The sequence below is a fragment of the Carassius auratus genome, chromosome 26 (assembly GCF_003368295.1).
Source record: "Carassius auratus strain Wakin chromosome 26, ASM336829v1, whole genome shotgun sequence".
Taxonomy (NCBI): Eukaryota; Metazoa; Chordata; class Actinopteri; order Cypriniformes; family Cyprinidae; genus Carassius; species Carassius auratus.
Genome location: NC_039268.1, coordinates 13084828 through 13102200, shown reverse-complemented (window position 1 = coordinate 13102200; position 17373 = coordinate 13084828). Strand labels below are relative to the sequence as shown.

The 17373-nt window shown below is 38.3% G+C and overlaps 3 protein-coding genes across 7 annotated transcripts in view; 1 reads left to right on the top strand and 2 right to left on the bottom strand.

Moving 5' to 3' along the window:
* The window catches only part of gpm6ba (glycoprotein M6Ba), a 76883-nt gene extending 74290 nt beyond the window's left edge, over positions 1-2593 (top strand). For 3 of the 5 annotated variants that reach the window (XM_026204302.1, XM_026204307.1, XM_026204306.1), the window contains one exon: positions 1483-2593. In XM_026204302.1, coding sequence (XP_026060087.1) covers positions 1483-1635 — 153 coding nt within the window. In that variant the 3' untranslated portion in view covers positions 1636-2593. Of the gene's footprint in view, positions 731-1482 lie in introns of those variants that run through there. The other 2 variants (XM_026204305.1, XM_026204303.1) reach the window with 1 other exon arrangement.
* A 1647-nt stretch (positions 2594-4240) lies between these two features.
* Positions 4241-7323, bottom strand: LOC113044363 (ras-related protein Rab-9A-like). The gene is made up of 3 exons (XM_026204308.1): positions 7127-7323; positions 5788-5973; positions 4241-5463 (listed from the first exon to the last, which is right to left on the bottom strand). The coding sequence occupies exon 3, from the start codon at positions 5425-5427 to the stop codon at positions 4822-4824; it is 606 nt and encodes a 201-aa protein (XP_026060093.1). The 5' UTR covers positions 5428-5463; positions 5788-5973; positions 7127-7323; the 3' UTR covers positions 4241-4821.
* Positions 7324-7802: 479 nt separating this feature from the next.
* On the bottom strand, positions 7803-10048 carry tceanc (transcription elongation factor A N-terminal and central domain containing). The gene has a single exon (XM_026204301.1). The coding sequence runs from the start codon at positions 9776-9778 to the stop codon at positions 8633-8635; it is 1146 nt and encodes a 381-aa protein (XP_026060086.1). The 5' UTR covers positions 9779-10048; the 3' UTR covers positions 7803-8632.
* Between the last annotated feature and the right edge of the window lie 7325 nt (positions 10049-17373).

Genomic DNA, 17373 nt, shown 5'->3' with positions numbered 1-17373 from the left:
GCCTTAATGTATAGACAGTGTAGTGCATATTAATGGTAGTGTCTAATGTTCAATTCATTTGTATTTTTGTGTTTATCTACTAATTGACAAGGTGTGATCTCTTGAAAAAAGAAGGACAATACATCATACTCACTTAATGTTTTACATACATTTTTACCTAGGTACCAGTTCATATAAAGTATAGCACCTATCAATCCAGAATAGCTTATTTACAGTTTAAGAGATAAATGACTTTAGTAGTGAGAATGAGGCACCCTGAGGCACCCGTAGTCCAGAAGCCAGCCAGAAAAGGCAAGTGGAGTACAGTAGATGAGAAAGGCATAGTTAATGGTGTTGTGATAGGTAATAAGAATGTTGTGTTTATGGTCATAAACATTTATTTAACGCTGCATGTACCTGTGAAGGGTGTGACTGTACTTTTAACTCTAAAAATGCTATTATTTTTCAGTGCCTTTGTTTTTAGATTAATCTAAACCTAGTCAAATACTATGTATAATATTGAATTCAGACAGCATACAGTTTTTGCGTTTTGTATTCTCAAAGCAGTATAGTTCCTGTTTTCAGAAATAATCAGAAATAAACAATTATTGTGGAGATCTTCACTTCACTTTATTTAGTGTTTATTTTAGTGTTTTTTACATTTCTTTGGATATAAGAGATTCTTATATCATATTTTATTTGCTAACTGCGTACTTATGAAATAACCCGATTTCATGTGATGCCATATCCACTGAAAAAAAAAAAAAAATGACCATGTAATTTATTTAAAGGCCATTTTTGTAATTTTGTAATCAGAAATAATAGTTTCTGGTTTAAACATGTTTTGTTCAGTTCGTCTTAAACCAAATAACACTTGCATAGAAAAAAAATGAAAATAATTTTTCTATATATATATATATATATATATATATATATATATATATATATATATATATATATATATATATATATATATATATATAGATAGATATAGATATATATAGATATATATATATGATTTTAGTGTTAGTTAACTATAATAACTCTGCATGATACCAGGGTGTTTATAAATAGGACACATACTGATTATCTTAAATATTTTTTAAAACACACACAATTAAATACATATTATATTATGCCTTTTTTTAGGATTATGTCTGAAAATGTAAAGTAAAAGATGTATAATATTAATGCATAATATTATATATAATAAATATAATTTAATATAAACAAATTATATAAAGTTGCTCCATTTTTTCAGTGTATTCCGATCAACTAATATTCATTTCTGTTTGATGCAGCTATAATAATTCACTGAGATTTAGCAACTTAATTGATTCTTAGAGCAACTAATTAATACTGTCTTAACTCGTTATAGCTGGCTTTTGCTAACTAACCCACTCATGACTAATCCTTCCCTCCACCTGTTTCTTCCTCTTTCTTTCTCCCTTTCTGTCACTCTTTCTATTTTGTCTGTCTCCTCCCCTTCTCTACCGTCCACAGATCCACTACCTGATGATCCTGGCAGCAAACTGGGCCTATCTCAAGGGACTGTGTCAGCAGACTCATGCCTACCAGGACATCAAAACCAGAGATGATCAAGAGCTGCAGGATGTGCAGTCACGCTCAAAGGAGGGTCTAAACTCCTACTCATAAACAGTTCTCCCAACTCTTATCTACCCAACCTCTTTCTAACCTGTTCTAGACCACACAAACACACACACACACACAAACCTGCCACCCTCAGATGAAACACTATACACAAACTAACACTGCTAAGCGCTGCGCTATCCCGACTATACATCATAACAGTGGTATAAGTTAGTTATAATCATGATGAAACATGTCAGGCAAGATATTAAACATCTGTAACAAATGATGAGTGGAATCATGCAGTTTATGGTGATAGGATGTGTTTTTCTCATCTTCATGGTGCAAAAGACCAATGGTATAAAAGTGTATGTATTCTAGTATCGTACTGTCATTTGCAAGTATTTTTGAATTGCTAGAAAGTGTACGTACAGTGCAGAGTCATGGTTATAACTGGGTTATGTTTGGTTTTATGATGCATTGTCTTGGTGAAGCGCTGCTTAAATGATAGACTGTCTGCACTAACTCCTCACAGACATTTTGCAGGAACTTCCTTTTTTTTGGCGTTTTATACATATATAAATATATATATATAATTGTGTGAAAGTGAATGAATGTTGTTGTTTTTTTTATTTTATTTTTATTATGGGTCCCAGGTTGTGTATTGAAAATGTCTGTTTATTTAGAATTTTTCTCTGATCTCTATGGCTTCTATCTCTCAGATCTCTATCTTAGATTTCTGAATTCACCTTTTTCCAACTCTCTTTCTTAATTTATTTTTGGAGGGGGTGGGGAACAATACTGGTTCTTGACAAATTGCACTAATCTCGTAATAGAAAGCTGGCGTATTAACACACACACACGCACACATGCACATAAATTAGAAAAAAATTACATAAAAAAAATTCAAATAAAGGATGCTTCCTTAAAGCTGTCAATCTTGAGTATCATTATCAAACAGTCAACCTTCAAAATTATATTCTGACAACTGTGTCTGACTGATATAAATCTGACAGGCTAAAAAAGGTTTATATATATATATATATATATATATATATATATATATATATATATATATATATATATATATATATATAATAAAAAATATTAAATGAACTAATGCTAAATTATTTACTAATAATGTCTAACCTAAACTGCCCTCATCAGCTATACAGGTTACATACTTTTCTTCAGTTTAATTGATAAATCTAGATATGTTTCAGTCTTCTAGAATTTGTTCTTATGGCAAGATTGGTGTTTACTATGAGTTTAATGAGATGATTGTGACTCCTCTGTTTGAGTTATTGCTTTGTGGACGTGAAACTCTGAAAATGGTTTGAATTTACAGTCAAATAATACAGCCTTGTTTTTGCAGTGTATCTTTTTCCTAATTGGTCTCTCTCTCCATCTCTTTCTATTACTACTTTTACAATATGACTCTTTTTATTGATCTGACTTTTAACTAAAATGATTATTCTCTGTAATGTCCCTGTAAATATAAGCATGTTAGTATTGTCCACATATACAGTTGTTTAATACCAATTATATGCCATTTCTTGCTTTATGTTAAATTATGTTAAAGGGATCTTAAAGGGATGTGTAAGATGTTGATCTATTTACCCTGTTTTTGAAAAAGAAGATGTGTGCCTGGGTGTTCTATTGTTCCCTGATTATTGCATGAAGGAGAGATATTTCACTTTGTTTTGCAGTACTATAAGTGATGTGTAGTCCATTGTTCTAATGAACTACAATTGACAGTGTCCCATCTTTCTCCGAAAAACAAACCCCTGTATGTTATTGGAAACTGTAGTCTTAGGTGTTTCATAGTCAATTTTATTTGAAGTCAGATGTTTTATGAATCCTGGATAGTGATTTTTGTAACCTTCTCTAGTAAAATATTTTCTATGATCTATATGAGCTCTTTTGTTTTTTCTTCTTTTAAAGCAAGACTTGCATTAATCTTTATATCTTGGCCAAACTGACTTATAGGTTCAATGCATTGCAAGTTAACATAATTTTAACTTTAAATCCTTCTGCAGCTTGTGCATTTTTGTTGTAGCTGCGCCACCTGGTGTAGGAATTAGTACATGACGCCAACGTTTTGTTTTATGATTAAAGACGTTGACTGTCAATAGTTCGCCCAAAAAATAACATTTGGTTAAATGTAATCACCTTCAGTTCATCCCATTTGTAGATGAGTTTGTTTCTTCATGCGAACATATTTTATGATATTTAGCATCACTTGCTCACCAGTGGATTCTCTGTAGTGAATGGGTGATAAAAGTATCACAATGATCCAAAAGTAATCCACACAACTCCATTCCATCAATTAACCCTTGAAGTGGAAAAAACAATATTATGGATAGACAGAGCTATGGTTCTAAACCACGTTCTAGAAGTTCCCAACACTGCAGATTTTAATGTGTCCTTTATCTGACATACCTATTTCAGGTCTTGGGAGTCTCTACTAATGAGCTGGTGAGTTTAATCAGGTTTGTTTGACTAAGGAGACACACATCCAGTCACTGCATGGATCCATTGTTGAGCAAGTGATCTCATCTACATAACTTTAGCAAAATTTCATTTTTGGGTGAAAGATTCCTTTATCTTTTCATTGCACCAATATAATAAGAATTGAGGTTAACAAATAGAAACATAATGAGGAACATAATCAATTATCAAATTCTTTTAATTCAGCATTATTTCAATTAAATATTTATGAATACACACAAATGTAGCAAACTTAGATTAGCATGCAGGATTATTATGAGAATCATTTGCTGCACAGAAATCATGTGAAATAAAATGGATGGTATCATTTCAGTACTCAACTTTTATAATCTAACATATTTAAATAAATAAAAATGTTAGCTCTGATAAATTAAGAGAGACCCAAAGCCCACTGAAATTAAAATGGTAATTAAAACAAAAATATATATTTACAAAAATGCTATAAAATCACACTTTATGGTTCACAGACATTCCAAAATGTCTTATCATGCAATATTGTTAAATAAGACAAACAAACCTGTGCTAAAGGCACTTAAAGAAACACAACTTGAACACAAAAAACACTTGTATATGTTCTACTGTTAATGAGTGTAACAGCTGATGTTTATTTCTCAACTTGTAAACAGTATTAGAACTAGTGTGAGTGCTGCTAAAGCTAAAACTGCAATGACAAAAATTATGAAATTAGGTTTTTCTGGAATGGAGCATTTTTGCATTTTTTGCTAACACGTAAGGAGTATTTCAACAGCATGAGCCGTTCGTCCGTGGCTTTCTGTGCAGGTCAACAGTGTCTGTGGGCAGAAGGTGTTGGGTGCGATCTTCAGATGACAGCACACGTCTAACTGCTTCCTCAAATGCAGCTGAGACATTAGTGGCATCCTTTGCGCTTGTTTCAAAGTATGGATATCCACCATTCTCTTGACACCACCTTTGAGCTTCTTCCATTGACACCTGACGCTCCGTCACATCTACTTTGTTCCCTAGAACAACAAATGAAAATTTCTCTGGGTCCCTCACATCTGCATAGTATGCAAACTCTTTCTTCCAGTTGTTGAGGTTTAAGAAACTTTGATTATCATCCACACTAAACGTAAGCAGACAGCAGTCGGAGCCTCTGTAAAAGGGTGTTCGGAGACTTCTGAACCTCTCCTGGCCTGCTGTGTCCCAGATCTGTAGAGTGACCATGTGACCATCCACCTCCAGCTCTTTGTTTAAGAACTCTACACCGATTGTGTGGAACAGATGTGAATCAAACTTGTTGGAGACATACCGGTTCATGAGGGAGGACTTTCCCACTCCACCATCCCCCAGCAGAATCACCTTTAACAAAGACGACTTGGTGGTCATGATCAAGAACTTTCATAGGTTACCTCACCCATAGACCTGAAATCAAAATCAGAATTATCAAGTTTTGAAAGGCCAGACTTCTCACTTTGAAGTGAACTAAATGTAGGCCTACAATACAAAGGTGGTCATATGCAATTTTTGTTTTTCCTTTCTCTTTGGAGTGTTACAAGCTCTTGGAACATAAAGAAGATAGTAATAGTAAAGCTACAAAGACTGAAGTCTCAAATCCAAAGCGATATGCTTTATAAAAGTTAAGACTTTTCAACGGCTCGTTTAAACACACCCCCACATGTCTATGTCACGATGTGGGAAAATTTGCATAATGTCACCCAGATGTTCACGCAAAGAAAGAAGGCGTACCTTTTATTCTCGCTGTTGCCGCTGGCGCCATGTCGTGGAGACACTGTGTGTTTCATTTTGAAAGTTTGTCATGCCTAGAGCTGATCCGTGCTGGTCGCTGAGGAAATACATCAACTTCGAGCCGTGGATCTCCGGATCAGCTTTCACCGTGGACGAAGCAGAGTCACATAGTTCCTCAATCTAGACCTAGACATGGATCACAGTACGGTGAGGGGCGTAACATTTCCATCAAAAGCTTGAGGCATTCAGCCAATCACAATGCACTGGATAGCTGGCCAGTCAGAGTACACCTCACTTTTCGGACCGATGAGCTTTGTAAAAAACTATGCATTTCAGAAAGGCAGTGCAGGAAAAACAATAGTGTACAGTATGTTTGAAATAATGTATTTAGAATCTTAAATCGCATAAATACATTTCATTACACCAAATAAAAAAAATAGTGTTCTTTTAGCAACATCATTTGACCACTTAAGTAGGACTTTTGTGGAAGGTGAGGTAACCTGTCATGGTTCTAGAAAATGCCTCATGGTAATTTTCAGAGTGACCCACTAGCCTAAATACCTTTTAATTCCAGTGTGACATAAAGTCAGCTGGCTCAGGTGAGTGTTAATGGTATCTTTAGAACACAGTTTTGTCCCCAGACATTGTTCTTCACAGAAATAGTAATATTTCTATTTAAAAAAATGTCCCATGACAGGAGTCCATTCATCAGAGCCCCGGAAGTGCTGATCATGTGAGACATATCTTCTTGGATTGTCCTGTCTTCCTCATAACTTAGTATAAGAAAATAATATAACTCACAATGTAAGGAATCACTATAATCAAATTTGACTTATTACATCCCCACTTTATTTATTCAAATAACGTGAGACAGACAGCGAACGAGTCTAAACATGTTGAAAAAACTGTAGGCTAAAAGATAACAGATTTACAGTGTAAAGCTAGACGAAATGTAAGGCTGGGCTGCTATTTTATAGCGAACATTTAACAACCAGACGCGCGCTTCCATGCTTTTATAGCAGAAAACATCTTGGAATACGACGTAGGTTGAACTCAAGCCCGATTGCAACGTTAATCAATAACGAGCTGAAGAACTGTTACATTGCGACTGTTTTCTCGACATAAAGCAAATCGTAAAAAGTAATCGCAAAGTAAAAACTTTGTGGCAAGGCATCAATTCAGCTTAGTAGGAAAAAAAAGTGTCTGAATTCCATTCAATCGCATGATCAAACCAGCAGATCTGAGAGGCTTTTACCAGCACCATCATTGCTTTAAAGGTCCTAGCAAGTTCTACACATTGTTTAATGTACATTTAAAACATAACTGTTATGGAACATACCGTTAGTGTAAGAAAAATGCATTAAAGTTGAGAATTCAGCAGTGAGTGTTGAAGCGCTGTGCGAGCACCGCCATTCCGTGCAACAGCATCTCCAGTGTGTGGAGCGCCTCCATAGACAGTAAAGGAGCGCCTCCAGGACATGGCGCCCTGGGCTGGCCAAAGCTATACTACTGAGCTACTGAAGCTCATATGACCCAGTACTCATTTATAAGACATGAAACATGAAACCAGTTAATAAAACAACACTGAAATGAATGAAGTTAGTTTCAGAACTGAGGTCAACTTGATACAGAAATCAATGACTGAAAGGTTAATTGTAATTTAAATATATTCTCTTCTATTTTCATGCTCCACAATGTTGAGTGAGATCTGAGTGCATAAAATGCATTCCTTGGACTGAGGCATCCAAAGAAATCAGCTTTTGGACCCTATCTTGCCCAGATTACCAGGTCACATGCTCTCTACATGTAGCACACTTTCTGTCACGTTTGCTGAGCCTAGACACAAGATTACATTTGGCTCATACTTGCATGGGTTGTGCTTCCCTTTTTTGGGGTGATTTGAAAGTAACTTTACTGGTTCTCATACATTCATTTACTGTGACCTAAACCATAAATAGAGTAGCAAAGATCAAGCTCATGAACTCTGAAAGAGATTAAAGAGGAAGTACAGTAGATTTAGAATTTACCTTACAGTAATTATTATTATTGCAGTACAAGTCACAGTTTAAGTAACCTTTTTAGTATAGAGAAATTAACAAATGTATAAAGTTGGTGAAAGTCAAGTCAAAACTCAGTCAAAACCAATGGATTAAATGATTTAAATTGCTTTTAACTTAATGCAACTCACAACTACTTAAAAGTAAATTGTATACATTTATGAAACCCACATATTCATTTCATAACAAGACAACATCATAGACTTTAAGATTTCTAAAAACCTTAATAGGTTATACTTTTTAATACGATGGTTAATAGGTGTGCATATTTAATTTAATCAGCAATAATTCAGTCCCAAAAGTGTGTTTGTAAGAGACTAAATAGACTTCTAAAAGTATTTTTGAAAATCTATCTCATAGATTAACATAACATAACATTACATTAATGCCTCAATTTACACCAGAGTCAAAATTAACCTGAAAGCAAAAGTATAACATATTTAATGGTTATATATATTTAAAATAATTTAAGTTATGTGATAAACCTTGTGCATTTGCAACTTGTGGTTCCTGTACTTGAAAACCATGCATTTTAAAAATTTGCATTTATGCAAGTATGTATCTGCTCTGGGTCAACAACTTTCTTGTGGTCTTCAGTTTGGTGCCGTGAACCCTCAATGCATTGGGTGAAATGCGTTGTGAGGGTTCACTGCACCAAACTGAAGGCCACAAGAAACTTATTCTGAATAAAAAATCTTTGTTTGGTTTAACTGTGCAAAAATGGTCAGTTAGTACTTAAAAATACTACTATTCATCTTTATTACAGTTATAAATACATACACACTTGCTCAAAGGCAAACCCAGCTGCTGTGGTACCACTGCTCTCCACAATTAGCACAAGTCATGAAAGTCATTGAATCATCATCTGCACCGCCACTCCGTACCCAGGATGGCAAGAAGAGCGTCCCTCGTGAGATCTGTGTCACCCTGCAGTCCAAATTCTTACAGCGCCTGCAGCGAACTTTATTGGTGGGTGTCCCTTCCACTGCCTCTGGTAACTGATGCTCACTGATGCCCACAGATGTGTAACCTTCCCTGAGCTGTCGAAGTTCCTCCCCTGCCATTTCCTCCACTGACATCCGGGCGAATGCATCTGGAGTCAGGTGTCCTGATATAAGGCCCTGGCGCAGGTGAGGGTTCTTTGGGTTTTTTAGGTTGGCCACCTTGCTCCTGATACAGGACTTGTACTTAATCTGGTTTCGTCCGTGAAGAGCATGAACGTGTGTTTCAATATCCTCAGCAAGGACTTTGTGTTTGTCCATAACATCTGAGTGTATTTGCTGATTTAAACTAAGAGCCTGGAGAATCAGATGGACACATTTGGATCTCAATGCCATGGAGTCAGAAGAAGCACTGGCCCGACTGGTGTTAGGAGGAACTGAGGTTTGATAATCTTTCTCTGTATCAGATTGACTATGTGTTGCTGCACCAAGAGTGAAGCTCTCTTCCTCACAATGTATCTGAACAGATTCTGCAGCATCTTTTACTGGACAAGGCTTTTCAGGAGACAGCTTATTTAAGCATGCATCGCAGTTGTCCTGGTTTACATCCTTCGTTATATCATGTTGTTCTGTGTTGCATGTAAATGCTTGATTCTTATTGCCCTTTTCATTTAAGTGGGACACATCAGCATCAAGTGTGTCTAGTTCCTTATCCTCGCACATGTTTTTGTTATTACTTTTCAGCAAAGATGACAACTTGTACAACGTCTTCCATTTTGAAAGCAAGCCCTTTGCCATTGTTCTAGCACTTACAACTGGACAGAACTTAAGTAGTTTATAAAGGACCTTAACAATGTCGGTAGTCTGCAACTGCTCTACTGTGACACATGCGTTGTTCAGGTCTGTCAATAGTGTTATAATATCTTCATAGCCGCCATCACTTTGCAGCTTCTCTATTTGTGTAGCATAACAAATTATATCTTTAGTATTCATGACCTCTTCTACATTAAAACAAAATGTCCGAGAAAAATATATTTTTGTTGGCTGCAGCGGCGTTAAGCCGACTTGCAGAGATGCGTTTATAAGAAGAAGAAAAAACAGCTGCAAAATATGAATAAAGTAAATTATTTATAAACTGCAGACTAACACACTTTACATTACTTGCTAAACCATTCCGTCATTCCTTGCTAAACCATTCAACAGTACAACCTTTTTTTTTTTGAAAGAGCCAACTCATAATCCTTCCGCCATGTTTGTTTTTTAAAAAACATATTTACACGTAGCACCTCCGTCCTATAGAGGGCGCAGTTGCATTAATACGTCTTTTTTAAAAGGCAGGCATGAAAAGCTTTCAGCGAATGCGAAAACGTGCTTTCATGGCATTCATTTTAACATTAACTATTAACGTTATTAAAATGTCTACGTTTTTTGTATTTTCATTTAAATTCAAATTTATATATATAATATTATTTGCGTAATGTACATTGTTATTAAAAACAAAAGTCATTAAAATAGCCTAAACACTTCTGTTAACTGTTCAGCGTTTTATGGATTTGTCTCAGATTAAAGTAATATTGACTTTTTTATACTTACTAAATAAATATATCTTGTTGTTGTTATTATTAATTTTTTCTTCCCTTTTTGGAAATTTGCAAATGAAAAAGAACAACAACAACAACACACACATACACACGCGCGCGCACACACACACACACACACACACACACACACACATAAATATATGGTTAATAATATAATATTTTATACATACATGCATACATACATACATACATACATACACATATGTGTATATATATATATATATATATATATATATATATATATATATATACATATATATATATATATATATATATATATATATATATATATATATATATATACATACATATATACATATATATAGACACACACACACACACACACACACACACACATAGGGGGGCTTGGGTTGTTATATCCGGAATGGATGAGAGCACTGCTCTAACATAATAGAACAAAAAGGTCTTTTGGTTCATAGGCCCATTTTTGTTCTTCGTGACAACAGGCGTAATCTGAGAGTACAACTCGTTAAAAAGGATTTTAAGTCTTTCAAACTTGTTTTCTTTGTTACTTCCCACTCAATGTTCCTATCTGTTTAGACTTTTGGGTGGAGCTGCACCAACTCCCATGTATTCCAGTTCTACCTATGCAGTTTTGTTTCTTCTTCTTCTTTTCACCTGGGGTTACTTAAAAAAGTCAAATTTTGGTAACGTTGCTTATTCTCAGTTTTGAGAGAGTATGGAAATTTACAGAGCTTTGTACTTTTATTTAGTTCAAAGAGGCTACCACAAGAGGGGGATCCAACCTTAGTTTTTATGCATGGTTTTGTGTTCAGACCCTAGAGGAAATAAAACAAATACTATCATTTCCTGCTTGCTCTCATGTGGTATTCAAGGCAGGGGATGGTTTATGGGCACTGATCTACGACCAGATGTCTACAAACTAAATTCTACTCAGACGTCAACAAAGATGTTGCACATTCCACTACAAAGAGTAGCATGCATCAACATGCCTGCACTTGCAGAAGGGCATATTGCCATACAGCTGCACTGCACAATGTGGTAACTTGCAATTATTACTTCCACATCATTTAATACATATAAAATAATTTTAGTGTTATAAATAAAGTTTACATTGATTCGACAATATTAAATAATATTGTTGACTTCAATAAAAACAGTTATGGAACTTCATGACCTTTCCCCTTGAGTAACAGTCTGCAGCCTGTTCAGATAACAGTGCACAGCGTGGCACAGCATTTATTTCCTGTAGATTATTTTAACACTACTTTCATTTCCTCCTGGTTCCAGGCAGCTCTGGGTCTTCCATATACATTTCAGGATTATATTTAAACGCATTAGCTACAAGTATTATGAGAAATGTAAGAACACTGCTGTTTGTTATTTATTCTGTTATAGCATATTGTGCACTGGCTGTTTGTACTACTTGGATTCTTACATTATCAGTGTGTTAACTCCACTGTATTGTAAACACCATCCATTCTATAACATACTCTAAATTGTTCTGTTATCATCATTCTAAATGTGATGCCATAAAACCTTCAATTAGTGTTTTTTCGACTGCACAGATTATGTGTTTTGTATGGCTTCGTCCAAAGATTACTGGGTTTCCAATTGACCGTAAGAGTGTGCTTACACATCTATGTGGTGGGAAAATGCTGTGGACTTTAACCTTATTAAATCAGATAAGACAGTCTAACTAGTTTACCCTGTGGTTAGCCCTAGATTTTGTCCCAGATTAAGACAAGGGTAAATCCATTGTTGTTGATGATGATGGTAATAAGCATGAGAACAGGAATAGGCCTACACACTTTAACCAATAAATCGCAATGTCATCTCTGACAATCCACAGCCTTTTTTCCAAATATAATAAATAGATAAATATTCAATTCAATTCAATTCAATTCAATTTAATTCAATTCAAGTTTATTTGTATAGCGCTTTTTACAATACAAATCATTACAAAGAAACTTTACAGAAAATTATGTTTCTACAATATTTATTAGTAGCTTATAAAGTGGTGACTGTCAGTTTCTGCACGAATGACAGGATTTTTTGAAAATTAATACAAGACATAGTCAGCCAGAAGATGAACATTATTAATATTATTAATAATTAATAATTATTATATAATGCAGTCACACTTGTAGCAATATTTGTTAGTTCTGTTTGTTGATTCAGGGTTAGCATCATCTGGGTACATGTAAATCCTGTGGCAAAACATAGAAACAAATAGAGACATCATTAGCATAGCTGCTGATCAAACAAAGTAAAATTAATTAGTTTAACCCAAGCTAAAGAATAAAATTGCGCATTTGATTAGATGCAACTACACTCACAATTTAAGTGATACATTATTCAAATGATTGGCGAAAGAGATGCATTTTTAATCTAGATTTAAAAATAGAGAGAGTGTGTCTGAACCCCGAACATTATCAGGAAGGCTATTCCAGAGTTTGGGAGCCAAATGTGAGAAAGCTCTACCTCCTTTAGTGGACTTTGCTATCCTAGGAACTACCAAAAGTCCAGCATTTTGTGACCTTAGGGAGCGTGATGGGTTGTAATGTGGTAGAAGGCTAGTTAGGTACGCAGGAGCGTGATCATAATTTGTAACTGATACGGAGCTTATTTTTATACTTATTTAGATGTTATTGTTTCTTTCACAGTAGGTAAATGATGATGATATTAAAGGGTTAGTTTATAGAAAATAACTTTATTATTTAATTTCTATTATCATTTACTCATCGTCATTCCAAACCACATTTGTTTTCCTAAAAAGTGGAAGTCAGGGATCCCCAAACTGTTTGGCTATACCAAAATCCTTCCATATATATTTTTTATTCCACAAAATATCGTCTTTTGTTATTTCACTGTGTCCGTTATACATTTCCATGTAATTACTGTCAAGTCAAGTGAATTCACCTTTTTTTATATAGGACTTTAAACAAAATATATTGCATCAAAGCAACTGAACAACATTCATTAGGAAATGATAAGTGTGAGAAAAGATACGTCACTTCCTGTTTGTTGTTGGCGCCTGTACTGCGTTTTTGCTCCGTCACTATTTTCTTTTTATCAACTATTTTTAACTTAAAAATCAATTGTTTACACCATTGTTTCCATTTAACGTGTGAATATATCCTCTATTGTATTCTACAACAAAAACAATCAGAGGGCCTCGCTATCACTAGTTTTATTTTGATCTCCCGGGTCCGCTATTAGCTTATAGCCCGTTAGCATCAGCAAGCGTGGTTGTTGCTAAATGCGCTTACATTGCTAATACTCTATTCACACACATTACCACTGCTGTACTCACTGTTACTTGCTTGGCGGATGAATGTCTACCTTTGATTGCAGGTGGGGACACGAATGCAGCTCGAGCTCGAGGCCGTGGAGAAGCAGATTCGCGACCTGGAGGTGAGGCAGGCCCAGCTGAGAGAGCGGAGAGCCACGCTGGAATCATCCCAGGCTGACCCTCACATGTCCGGGGTAAGTATACAGCGTGCTGTTAACAGTCCCACCACGTCTACTCCGTGTGTTTCTCTTCACAGGCCCGGTGCACCCAGGACACGATCTTCCCAGATGTCCTTCACTCCGACGCTGGGACACCACGGACCCTGGGTGCCATCCACAGACCCGCGAGCCGGGTGCTGGGCGACGACTTCTCCTGTCTTCGAGATCTCCATCCGGAACCGCTTCGCTCCCCTCCCCTTCGCGAGACAGGACGCGTCGATGTGATCATCAGACTCCATCGTCCGACACGTCCATGCTACGTTAGCCGAAGGTAAACTGCACACTCAGTTTCCCTGGTGCTTCTGTTCTCGATATTTCTGCGCAGATACCCGCGATCCTGAAGGCCAACGAGAGCCCCTGAGCGGTCGTGCTTCACCCCGGGGTTAACGACACCATGCTAACCACAGGGTTAATGACATCAGGAACAGTCCAAAGTGGCGTTTGTGTTGACACTGTTATCGGGCAAAGCAGCTCTCTGGGGAATGGCGGTGTGGGAAAATCAAGACCCATGCTGTGCCTCGTTCCAAGCACTCTCCGAGGAGAGGAAGAGGGTTTTCGATCGTGCGGTGGCGGGTAGGGAGGCGGCCAGACTACTCGCCGATCTCCGATAAGGTAAAGGTTCGGTGTCGGAATATTCGATCCAGTTCCGCACCCTGGCTGCAGAGTGCCGATGGAACGAGGAGGCGCAGTGGGACAGATTCCTGCATGGGTTGGCTGACCGTGTCCAGAGAGAGATTTATATGCTGGATCTTCCTACCAGTCTCAATGGACTGATCGAGTAAGCACTACGAGTGGATGCTCGGCTGAGCAGAATGGGTCGCTTCCAACAGGACCATCCGTTTCGTGGCACGGAGACCATGCGCTCTGAGAACCTGGATACGGTCAGTCCCCTTGAGCCCATGCAGGTTGGTAGAGCTCGGCTTTCCTGGGAGGAGAGAGAACGTTTATCTAACGTGCCCGAGGAGTACCAGGACCTGAGAAAAGTGTTAAGTAAGTCTTGTGCTGCTTCTCTTCCTCCACATAGTCCCTACGACTGTCCCATAGACTTAGTGCCAGGTGAGTCTCCGCCTAAGGGCAAGTTATATTCACTTTCTGTTCCTGAGAGGGAGGCTATGGAGAAATATATTTCTGATTCTCTAGCATCCAAATTCATTAGACCTTCCTCATCTCCAACGGGGGTGGGGTTCTTTTTTGTGGGGAAGAAGGATGGGTCTCTGCAACCCTGCATTGATTACAGAGGGTTGAACAACATCACGGTAAAGAATACTTATCCTTTGCTGTTGATGTCTTCAGCCTTCAAGCGATTACAGGGAGCATCCATCTTCACAAAATTGGATTTATGTAACGCTTATCATTTGGTTCGCATAAGGAAGGGTGATGAATGGAAGACTGCGTTTAATACCCCTAGGGTGCACTTTGAATACTTGGTTATGCCTTTCGGGCTATCCAACTCGCCAGCGGTCTTCCAGGCACTCGTCAATGACGTGCTGAGAGATATGGTTGACCAATTCATATATGTTTAGCTGGACATATTGATCTTTTCCTCTTCTCTCCAGGAACACGTTCAGCAGGTCAGGTGAGTGCTTCAGAGGTTACTAGAGAATGGGCTTTTTGTCAAGGTGGAGAAATGGGTTTTTCATGCACAGTCTGTTCCCTTTCTAGGGTACATCGTCTCGTCTGAGGGAATGCGTATGAATCCTGACAAAGTTAAGGCTGTGATTCCCGATTCCCAAGTCCAGATTCCCATAAGGCCCTACAGAGGTTTCTGGGTTTTGCCAATTTTTATCGCAGTTTTATTCGCAACTTCAGCCAACTAGCCTCTGACTGCTTTGACCTCCCCCAAAACAACATTCAGGTGGTCTGATAGACGGAAGCTGTATTTGCCAACCTTAAGAGCCGCTTTGTTGAGGCTCCCATCCTCGTTGCCCCTGATCCATCATGTCAGTTCGTGGTGGAGGTTGACGCGTCAGAGGTGGGGGTAGGAGCAGTTCTTTCCCAACGTTCTTCCACAGACGACAAGATGCGCCCTTGCGCGTTTTTGTCTCATCGATTGTTACCTGCGGAACGTAACTATAGGTAACAGAGAGTTGTTGGCAGTTAAGTTAGCACTGGAGGAATGGCATCACTGGTTAGAAGGTTCAGGGGTACCTTTTTATGTTTGGACCGATCACAAGAACCTAGAATATATTAGTGTGAAAGTGACATTCAGCCAAGTATGGTGACTCATACTCAGAATTTGTGCTCTGCATTTAACCCATCCAAAATGCACACACACAGAGCAGTGAACACACACACACACACACTGTGAGCACACACCCGGAGCAGTGGGCAGCCATTTATGCTGCGGCGCCCGGGGAGCAGTTGGGGGTTCGATGCCTTGCTCAAGGGCACCTAAGTCGTGGTATTGAAGGTGGAGAGAGAGCTGTTCATCCACTACCGCCACCCACAATTCCGTCCGGCCCAAGACTCGAACTCACAACCCTTCGATTGGGAGTCCGACGCTCTAACCATTAGGCCACGACTTCCCATTAGAACCGCTAAAAGACTCAACTCTAGGCAGGCTCGGTGGGCACTTTTTTTTCGGACGTTTTTTTGACTTTTTTCTTTCGTACCGCCCGGGTTCCAAAAACATCAAACCTGATTCTTTATCTCGTATTTTTGACCATTCCGAACTCCCGTCTACTCTTGAGTGTATTTTACCCGAGACATTAGTGGTCTCCACTCTCAGATGGGAGGTCGAATCGAAGGATAGGAAGGCCTTAGAAGGGGTAACGCCTCCGCCCGTTTGCCCACCTAACTGGTTGTTTGTGCCAGAGGAGTATCGGTCTGACGTCATTCAGTGGGGTCATTGCTCCAGTATAGCATGTCATCCAGGAGTAAATCACACCAGTTTTTTGGTGAAGCAACGATTCTGGTAGCCATTAATGGCTCACGACATCCGCATTTTTGTTTTGGCTTGCTCGGTTTGTGCCACTGGAAAGACTTCCAATCGACCCCCAGATCGGTTACTCCAACCGCTGTCAGTCCCTTCCAGACACTGGTCCCACATTGCGCTAGATTTTATTACCGCTAGGTATTCATCGGCCCGTTTCCTGTCACCAAGATCATTAGTCCGGTGGCAGTCCGACTCACGTACAGGAGAATCCATCCCGCCTTCCATGTATCAAAGATCAAACCTGTGTTTTGGGCGCCCATTAATCCGCCAGTTTGTTTGTTCCCTTTATAAGTTCAGTAACCAGTGTCTCATGTTGTCACATCATTGTGCTTCCCGGTGTGTTCCTGTACCTGTTCCTGTGTCTGTCTAGTCAGATTGGATCCCCGTGTCATCGTCGTTTCTTCCCTGGATTACTTACTCAGCACTGGATCACCAAGCACCATCATGAGGGTTTACTACACTACCGGAGTACCACTGGATCACCAAGCACCATCATGAGGGTTTACTACACTACCGGAATACCATTCAAGGGATCATCACGGGATTGAGCACCTTCA

Bases quoted from the DNA above. Each gene is read 5' to 3' on its own strand.
- LOC113044363 (XM_026204308.1), bottom strand. From the start codon at position 5,427: ATGACCACCAAGTCGTCTTTGTTAAAGGTGATTCTGCTGGGGGATGGT.
- tceanc (XM_026204301.1), bottom strand. From the start codon at position 9,778: ATGAATACTAAAGATATAATTTGTTATGCTACACAAATAGAGAAGCTG.